Below are 9,348 nucleotides of genomic sequence, written 5' to 3'. Positions count from 1 at the left end.
CCTCCTCCGCCCCCTCGTTCTCAGCAGCGGCGCCTGAGGGGTCCCCTAAAGTCCTGTCTTTGTGAAAGGAGAGTTCTGCCTGCGTAGAATCGAACTGGGGCGGCCCGTAGCTGCTGCTGCTGCTGCTGCTGTTGCTGCTGCTGCTGCTGCGCGCCACTCGTGTCTTTCGCCACCGCGAATCACTCGGCAGGACGTCGTCAAGCCATGGGAACACTGGGGTGCCGCTGCTGCTGCTGCTGCTGCTGTCGCTGCTGCTGGAGCTTGTGCTGCTGCTGGTGGTGCCTACGGTGCTTTCGCCGGCGCTGCAGCCTCTGCTGCCACAGGCGGAGCTGCTGCTGCTGCTGATCTTGGCATCGTTGCTGTTGCTGCTGCTGCTGCTATAGAAAAACATTCTGCTGCTGCTGCTGCAATAGAGCCTCCCGCTGCCGCTGTCAAGAGACGCTTGATGCCAGCGGGGGGCTGTGAGGGGCCCCAATGGGGGCCCCCCTACTCCCCGGGGCCCCCTGCGCGTGCTTGCTGCCGCACATATTGGTATATGCTGCTGCTGCCGCTGCTGCTGAAGCCCCTGCAGCTGCTGGTGCTCCTGCTGCTTGCTTCTGCAGCGGGGACCCCGGAGCAGCACAGCTGCAGCAGAGAAGACACCGGGGGCGGCGGTCCTTAAGCGGGCGCCGCAGTGGCTGCGCATTGAGCAGTAAAGCTACTAATCCATTGCTGCTGCTGCTGTCGTTGCTGCTGTTGTTGCTGCTGCTCTTGCTGCAGCGACTGCTTCAGCTGCAGCCGCTGCTGGGGCGAGGGGGCCAGGAGACACCGCCGCTGCTCTGCAGCAAGAAGACACACGGGGCCCCCCCGGGGGCCCCTGCAGCTCAAGGGGGAAATGCTAGGCCTTGTAGCCCTCGAAGTTAGAATTAGAATGCAGAAAAAGAGCCAAAGCCTTGGAGTGTTCAGCTGCTGCTGCTGCTGCTGCTGCTACTGCAGCGGCGCCAGCGGCGGCGGCGGCTATCGCTGTGTGTCGATGCTGACCGCCTGTGGCAGGACCTGCAGTGCCGGCAGCAGCAGCGGCAAGGAGCGTTGCTGCTGCTAAACAGAAGCAGCAGAGTCTAACAGATGTATTACTGCGATTCTAAAGCCTCGGGGGTGGCTGCTGTTGGAGGCCCAGCGGCGCAGCAGCAGCAACAGCAGCAAGGGCACTTGCTGCTGCTGCTGGCCAGACGGTGCCGCTGCTGAGGGGCCCTGAAGGCGCTGCTGCCGCTGCTGCTTCTGGAACCACAGTAACAGCTTTAATGAATTTTAGAAATTATAGGCTCACCGTATAGATATTTCTTATTTTTGGAGGCTCTGCTGCTGCTGCTGCTGCCGCTGCCTCTTCCTCCCCCTGGCCTTGCTGGCAGCGCGAGCCGCAGGAGCAGCTCCGTCCACAGCCGCAGCAGCAGCAGCGCAGCACCGGGGAAGCACCCTCCTGCTCTGTTTTTGCTGCGTCTTCTGCTGCTGTTGCTGCTGCTGCTGCTGCAGCTGCTGCAGCAGCACCGCCAGAAGAGCCCGCAGCGCTCTTTCGGTGACCCTCGCGTTAGCCGTGACCTTCGAGCCCCAAGGCGGCAGCAAAGAGCTCAGGGCGCCCTTCCTGAGGCCACAGCGCAGCAGCTGGCAGGGATCTTGCTGCGCTCTTGCCTCCTTGCTGCTGCTGCTGCTGCTGCAGCTGCTGCAGCAACTCCGCAAGTCCCCAAGCCAGTGTGGTGAGCTAGGGTTTAGCTCTGGGGTTTAGGGGTGGAGGGGCCGAGGCTTGTGGCCAGATCATTATTTGCTGCAGTGATCTTTGCTTCTGTGCTGCGGCCGCAGGGGCATCAGCTGCAGCGGCAGCAGCAGCAGCAGCTGATGGGGCAGGCGCAGTCGGGGGGGCCCCAAGAGGGTCTGGCAGCAGAAGAGGCGAGCTTTGTGCTGCGCCTTGCACAGGAGACGCTGCAGGCTGGGGGTCAAGATGCTGCAGCAACAGCAGCAGCAACAGCAGCAGCAACAGCAGCAGCAACAGCAGCAGCAACAGCAGCAGCAACAGCAGCAGCAACGGCAGCTGCCACGCCAGCAGCAACGCCAGCAGAAACCACCGCGCCTGCAACGGGAGACACAGCAGCAGCAGCAGCACGGCTTCTAGAGACCTCCCTTTTAACTCTGCAAGCAGCAGCACCTGCAGCAGCAGCTGGGGGCGGCGCGGCAGCAGCAGAGGCAGCAGCACATCCCGGTGCAGCTCCTTCGGGCGAAGCAGCAGCGCCGGCAGCCCCAGCCGCCACAACAGCAGCAGCAGCAGCAGCAGCACCAACTGCAGCGCGAGGAGAAGCCGCAGCCGCAAATAAGAAGGGTGACCAGGGAGAGGAAATCCACCGAGAGCTTATCTGCTGCGTCTGCTGCGACTTGCTGCAGAAGCCCGTTTTGCTGCAGTGCGGTACGGTGCTGCTGTTGCTGCTGCTGTTGCTGCTGCTGTTGCGTTACAGTCGCAGCCGTTGCTCTCAGCGGAGCGCCTCAGAGGCTGCTGCTGCCGCCTGCTCTTCTTGATTTGCTCTGCTGCTGCTGCTGCTGCTGCTGCTGTTTCTTTCACCGCGGCGAGCTCCGCTCGCGGCTGCATCCCGCGTTTGCCGCTGCCGTTGCCCCTGCTGCTGCTGCTGCTGCTGCAGGTCATTTGTTTTGCTTCTGGTGCGCGTACCGGTCGATGAACATCTACGACATTTCCTTTTGTCCTTTATGTCGATCTGCTTTTTCTTCTTTGCCTCCGGTGTGTCGGCCGGTACACCTGTACGTACACCTCAAGTACCCAGCAGCAGCAGCAAGAAGGGACCAGGAAGTGGCAGAATTTGAAAAAGATAAATCTTTTAAAAGTCCTCCCCACTTTCTGATAGCCCGGGGCCCCCCAGGTGCTGCCACGGACGCACTGCCCCTCAGCAGCAAAACTTTGCTGCTGCTGCTGCACAGAGAGGCCCCCCAGCTGCTGCCGCTGCACCTCACAGTCGACGTCCGCGTTGCTGCTGCAGCAGCGAAGGCGGACGAGCTCTGGGCGCGCGCGCAGCAGGCGCCCCCCCGCCCCCAGCCGCTCCCAGCAGCAGCAGCAGCAGCAGCAGCAGCAACAGGGGAGGACGAAGAAGTGCCCAGCGACACCGAAGAGGGGCCCCTCAACGTGGGCCCCGTCTGGAGAAGGGGGCCCCCCCCCCCGGCCCTCAGCAGAAACAGAGGAGATAATCCTCCGGAAGAAATGGAAACTGATGAAGAGTTTTTGCCGGACTTCAGCAGAGACTCCGAGCCCGTGGCTGCGCCCCTGCCGCTGCTGCAGGGGCCCGGCAGCAGGCACCGCCAGCTGCTGCAGCAGGAGCCGCAGCAGCAGCAGCAGCAGGGGCCGCAGCAGCAGCAGCAGCAGCAGGAGCCGCAGCAGCAGCAGCAGCAGCAGGCAGCCCCGGACGCTGCCGTTGACGCGGCTAGGGGCGCCTCCGAATCGGCGGAAACGGCCAGCGAGAGAGCTGCTGCTGCTGCTGCTGCTGCCGTTGTTGCTGCTGCTGCTGTTCCCGTTCCCCGAGACAGCCGAGAACCCTCAAGCGCTGTGGATGACCCAGAAGAGGTATTTCTGCATGCGTACACTCCGGGCGTAGCTACGCCACACTGTGGGGCCCCCTGCGAGGCCCCCTGTGGGGCCCCACAGGGTCCCTATGGGATTCCTGTGGGGCCCCTGTGGGACTCCCTGTGAGGCATTTTGTGGGGACCCCTGTGGGGCCCCTGTGGGGCCCTTTGTGGGGCCCCTGTGGGGCCTCGTGATCATTAAATGAAGCGCTTGATCCCGCGAATTGCTTGTGACTTGCTGCTGCTAGTTGGGCTGTAGCTCTTTAAATTTGCTGCTGCTAGTCGGCTGTGGCAGTCCGCTTTGTTGCTGCTGGGAGGGTCTTGGAGAGGTGTGGGGCGCGCGGCTGGGGTGTACGTACAGCTGGAGGGCGCGCTGCTGCGGCCGTGGCTGCTGGAGCCCGAGGTGTTCGTACACTACGGAGTGATTTGCCACATTTGCGGCCAGCTGCCGATTGTGGGGCCCCGCTTCAAGTGTCTGGACTGCTTGGCAGCAGCAGCAAACTTTGACTTGTGCGGCAAGTGCAGGGCCACTGCAGCAGCAAAGCCCCCGCGCTTCCACTCCCACCACGCGTCAGCCGCCCCTCCTGCTGCTCCTGCTGCTGCTGCGGCTGCTGCTGCTGCTGCGGCTGCTGCTGCTGTTCTCCCCGGGGCTGCTCTTGCTGCTGCCGCTGCTCTTGCAGCTGCTGCAGCTGCTGTGCTGCTGATCTTGCTGCTGCTGCAGCTGGTCGCCGCCGCTACGAGTGCCGTTGCAGCTGTCGTTTCTGCTGCTGCTGCTGCTGCTGAATCTGCTGCCCTGCGGCCGCGTTTATGTGCTGCGCTGCTGCAGCGGCAGCCACCGGCTGCTGCTGGTGGAGCCCTCGCGGGCGGACTGGTGGGTGCAGAGCCTGAACAAGATGAAGCGCATGCACCCTGAACTGTCTGTGTAAGCTAGCTGGGGATTTCATAGCTGCTCCTGCTGCTGCTGCTGCTGCAGTTGCTGCTGCTGCTGCAGTTGCTTGTGCTGTTGCGGGGCTTTCCGTTTGCTGCTCTTCGCGTGCTGCGGCTCGCTAGCCTCGCATCGCTGCTGTTCCCTTTGCGCTGCTGCTGGGCGCTGACGGCCCCTGCGCTGCTGCTGCTGTTTGTGTCTGCTGCTGCCTCTGTCTGCTGCTTTGTTGCTGCTGGCCATTGTTTCCTTGGGCCCCATCCGCGGCGGTTCATATTTGCTGCTTTCTTGCCTTTCCGCCTGCTGCTGCTATCTTACTGTGGCGCTTTGCCTGCTGCTGCTTGCTGCATCTCGCTGCTGCTTGCTGCTGCTCGCTGCTGCTTGCTGCTGCTCGCTGCTGCTTCCACTTTCCCGTTTCTGCTGCTCTCATCTTCCCGGGGCTTCTCCTTTTGTCTTCTTTTTGGCCCGAGCCGTTTGTGTCTTTGGATCATGGCGAGTTGGTTGCTCTTGCTGCTGCTGCTGCTGCTCTTGCTGCTGCTGCTGCTGCTGCTGCAGGAACCAAATATTGCAGTGGATTTTAATGCACTACCAAGACACGGCGCCTCAGGAGACCCAGGCGATAGACTCTTGAGTGGTGGCCGAATTGTGGCAGCAGCAGCAGCAGCAGCAGCAGACCAGAAGCCGCAAGTTGCCAGCAATGGATCGAATGCGTGCAGCTTTTGCTTCTGCAGCAGCAGACTTTTTGTCTGGTGCTTCTTGGAAGTGCGGGTTATCAGGGGTATCCTGAATCTCCGAGGCAACAGCCCATGCTGCTGTTGCGGCAGCAGCAGCATTGTGGGGCGCTGCTGCTGCTGCTGTTGCTGCTGCAGCAGCAGCAACACTGATCATGTGGGCGCCAGCAAACTGACACCTCTTGCCTTTGGGCGTCATTGCTCTTTTGCCGTCGAGTTGAAGAAGAGACAAACAGGCAGCAAACAAATGAAGGGAGCAGCACAGCAGCACAGCAGCACAGCAGCACAGTAGCAAAGCAGCAAAGCAGCAGAGTAGCACAGCAGCAAAGCAGCACAGCAGTACAGCAGCACAGTAGCACAGCAGCAGAGCAGCAAAGCAGCACAGCAAACAAATAGAGGAAGCAGCACAGCAGCAAAGCAGCAAAGCAGCACAGCAAGTAAATAGATGGAGCAGCACAGCAGCACAACAGCAAAGCAGCAAAACAGCAAAGCAGCAAAGCAGCAAGCAGCACAGCAAACAAATAAAGGGAGCAGCACAGCAGCACAACAGCAAAGCAGCAAAGCAGCAAAGCAGCAAGCAGCAGCAGACAGGTACACTCCTTGCTTTCTGTACCCCACGGGGGGCCCCCTGGAGTTTTGGTGGGGCCTCGTTTGGCCCCAAAAGATGCCCCTAAGGGGGCCTCTTCTGGTCTTTTTGAGGCCCATCAGGGGCCCTTTTTGGGTACTGTCGGGGCCCCCCTTAGGCGCCCCCAAGAATCAGTTTAGCAGCAGAGAAGGGGCCCTTAAAGACTGCAGCCGCGCAGCAAACTGCTGCTGGGAACAAACGCTGCAGTGCAGCAGCAGCAGCAGCAAAAGAGGCCCTAAAGGCCAGCCAGAAGCAGCTTAAGACAGACTTAGTTTAAACTAAAGGGCCTACCAAAGGTACCTTATCATAGGGGGTCCCACAGAGGGCCCTTGGGGGGCCCCCAGCCATGCCCGGGGGCCCCTAAGGCCAGCGGGGGCCCCAAGGGGCCCCTGGCCCCCCGCGGCTTCCGCTGGTCTAAGGGGCGCGGCCCGCACTGCTGCTGCGCTGCTGCTGCGCTGCTGCTGTGCTGATGCTGCGCTGCTGCTGTACTGCTGCTGTGCTGCTGCTGCGCTGCTGCTGTGAGGCCCTGGATGTACCCCAGCAGCATTTGCTGCTGCGGCTACAGTGGGCCTCCATCAGTGAAAGGAGCAGCAGAGGCCTCCCCAGCCAGCCCTATTGAAGCGCCCCCCGCAGGCCTGTGCCTGCAGCTAGCTACAGCTAGTCACAGCTAGCTACAGATAGCCACAGCTAGCTAGCTGCAGCTAGCTGCAGCTAGCTGCAGATATCCACGGCTAACTACAACTAGTTACAGATGCAACCACCCACGGCTAGCTACAGCTAGCCACTGCTAGCTGCAGACAGCCACAGCTTGCTGTAGATAGCCACAGATAGCTGCAGTCAAACACAGCTAGCTGCAGCTAGCCACAGCTAGCTGCAACCAGCTGCCTCTGTTACCCAAATGCCCATGGGCGCCTGCATGCGCCCCAGTGCCTAGGCAGCCAGGCAAATGCAGCTTTGCCTGAAGGCCCCTGGCTTGTATGTGGGTTTATTAAATTCTGATTTAAATTGCTGCAGTGAGCTGCTGAGAACTGGGGAGCCTGGGGGTCCTTGCTGCAGCAGCAGCAGCGGCAGGCAGCAGTAGGAGCAGCACGGGCGGCAGCTCTGCTGCAGCAGCAACGGCACTTGCGGGCGCGGGCGGGCGCGCCCGCAGCTAGGTATGAGCCTGGTGCAGCAGCAGCACAGCAGCAGCAGCACAGCAGCAGCAGCACGGCAGCAGCTACACAGCAGCAGCAGCGCAGCAGCAGCAGCGCAGCAGCAGCAGCGCAGCAGCAGCGGCAATGCTTCAGGCTCCTTAGGAGGAAATTTTAGAGCTAAATGAAGCTGAAGAGAAACTCTTGGACCGGCGGGGCTCGGCACTCCCCTTTTTAAGGCAGAGACTACTGAAGCCAGAGCTCCTGCTGCTCTTGCTGCTGCTGCGAAAATGACTTGTGGAACCTTTTAAAGTTGCCAACTTTTAGGCTTTTGAGGGGCCCCAAAGGGTCATTTAAAGGGCCAAACTAGGCCTCTTGAAGAGCCCTTTGGGGCCTCCTAAAGGGCCTTTAGGGCCCCGCGAAGAGTACCACTTAAAGGCTGCCAAAAGGACCCCATTAAGTAGGTCTTTGGGGCCCCCTAAGGGGCCCTTGGGGGCCCCCTGAGGGACCCCTAGGGGGCCCCCTAAGGGACCCTTTGGGGCCTCCTGAGGGGCCCTTTGGGGCCTCCAAAAGGGCCCTTAGGCCTCCTAGTGAGGCCGTGGGGCCCTCTGGGGCTGCAGCGCGGGTAAGCGCCTCAGGGGGCCCTTAGCTAGGGGTGCAGGGGGCCCCTGCAGCAGCAGGGGAGCAGCAGCTTGCTGCTGCTAGCTGCAAGCTCTAGAGTTGCTTTTATTTCGATGTCCCCAGCTTTTGCTGCTTCTGGTAAAGCCCGCAGCCTCTGAGGGCCCCCCAGAGGGCCCGGGGCCCCGAAACAACGGCGCCTTTAGTGGGCAGAGGCGCAGTGAGGCGAGCTGCAGCAGCAGCAGCTGCTGCTGCTGCTGCAGCAGCTGCAGCAGCAGGAGCAGGCGCCGGCTCGAACCCGGGCTCGGCGAGCTTCTGGCTGCAAGCTGCTGTCTAAACGCAGCTCCCTATAGCTTGCTACGGCTAGCTGTGGCTAGCTGTGGCTAGCTGTGGCTAGCTGCTGCAGTGCTTCTGCTGCAGCGAGCCTGGCGCGGGGGACAAGCGGGGGTCCCGCGGGCAAGTGTATCCCGGGCCATTTAAGGGGGCTTTTGGGGCTGTTCTCGCGCAATTTTGGCCAATAAGCTCTTAAAAGGAATTATTAATTAAAAGCAGCAGCAGTTCAATGGCTAATTCGACCAAATTGCGGCTAAGTCCTTTGTGGCCCCGCGTCGATCGCCCTGGGGGACTCAACAGGGAGGCTCGGCAGCAGACGAGCGAGCGGCTGCTGCTTGTGCAGCCCCAGGCAGCCAAACAAGACAATAAAACAAAAACAAATTGCCCCTCAGCAGATTTCCGTTGCTGCAGCAGCTGCTGCTGCTGCATCCGCTGTTGCTGCTGCTGCTACTGCGGGAGCGGCGGTTCAGCTGGGTCGGCTGCAACGGGCGGCGCGGCGCGAGCACGCCGCTGTTTCTGCCGGGATCTGCAGCAAAGAAATTTTTTCGAGGCAGATAATGATTAAAAATAAATAAATAAATAAAAAAGAATGCAAAAGAGAAGCAGCAGTGAGCCAAAGCTTTCCCGTTCGATGGCAGCAGCGGCTTCATGCGGGGAGCGTTCACAGCGGGTGCTCGCGGGCCGCGTTTCCACTGCATCAGCCGCCCAAACGCGCAGCTAAAAGCTGTTTCAACAAATTAAATAATAAAAATAAGATTGATTGAAAGGAACGGGGAAATTTAGGGGGAAAGGGGCACAGACGCGTGGCCGAACGGGTTGGCGGTGTGCAGCAGCAGCAGCAGCGGGCTGCTGCTGCTGCTGGCGCTGCCGCTGCTGCTCGTGTGGGGTTGTACGCAGAGCGCGAGCGCCCCCTTCGGGAGCAGCAGAGATCTGTGCTGCTTTTACCTGCAGCTCAAGGCTGGCTGGAGACTTCGCAGAATCTCTGGGACTTGTTAGGCTTCCGGCGGTGCTGCAGCGGCGGGCTGCTGCTGCTGCCCCGCGGCCACCCGGTGTATGTACAGCTGGGGGTGTCTGCCTGGCCCCGCCACTGCCCGCTCCTCTCGCGCCCAAGACAGGCTCTCTTCTGTCTCAGTGGCAGCAGATAAAATGCGCAAGCAGCTGCGGCCAGGAGACAGGTCCCAGCAGCTCCCAGCACGGAGAAACAGCAGCAGCAGCAGCAGCAGCAGCGGCAGCAGCGCCGCCAGCAGCAGCAGCGGCAGCAAACGCAGCAGCAGCAGCCGCAGCACGCTCTGAGCTCAGCAGCACATTCAAGGCCCCTCGGAATGGCCCTGGGGCCTTTCTAAACAAACGGCAGCGCAAAAGAGCCCACAGGAACACCGGGCTGGCCGCTGCTGCTGC

At 61.3% G+C, this 9,348-nt stretch overlaps 3 protein-coding genes across 3 annotated transcripts in view; 1 reads left to right on the top strand and 2 right to left on the bottom strand.

Moving 5' to 3' along the window:
- Positions 1-391, bottom strand: part of ETH_00024560 (CAM kinase, CDPK family, putative) — a gene marked incomplete at both ends in the record, with an annotated part of 3,280 nt that extends 2,889 nt beyond the window's left edge. Inside the window, one exon of the mRNA XM_013375243.1 lies at positions 96-391. Coding sequence (XP_013230697.1) covers positions 96-391 — 296 coding nt within the window. The remainder of the gene's footprint in view (positions 1-95) is intronic.
- Positions 392-1,869: 1,478 nt separating this feature from the next.
- Positions 1,870-4,504, top strand: ETH_00024555 (zinc finger, ZZ type domain-containing protein, putative; the record flags this gene model as incomplete). The annotated part of the gene is made up of 3 exons (XM_013375242.1): positions 1,870-2,431; positions 2,661-3,691; positions 3,953-4,504. 3 exons carry the CDS (start codon positions 1,870-1,872, stop codon positions 4,502-4,504), a joined length of 2,145 nt encoding a protein of 714 aa, XP_013230696.1.
- Positions 4,505-4,531: 27 nt separating this feature from the next.
- ETH_00024550 (uncharacterized protein) lies at positions 4,532-4,774 on the bottom strand (the record flags this gene model as incomplete). The annotated part of the gene is made up of 1 exon (XM_013375241.1): positions 4,532-4,774. One exon carries the CDS (start codon positions 4,772-4,774, stop codon positions 4,532-4,534), a length of 243 nt encoding a protein of 80 aa, XP_013230695.1.
- Positions 4,775-9,348: the final 4,574 nt, after the last annotated feature.

This window comes from Eimeria tenella, genomic scaffold (assembly GCF_000499545.2).
Source record: "Eimeria tenella Houghton genomic scaffold, Eth_scaff26, whole genome shotgun sequence".
In the NCBI taxonomy this organism is placed as follows: domain Eukaryota; phylum Apicomplexa; class Conoidasida; order Eucoccidiorida; family Eimeriidae; genus Eimeria; species Eimeria tenella.
The sequence above is the reverse complement of the archived record's forward strand: the minus strand, read 5'-3'. Positions and strand labels throughout refer to the sequence as shown.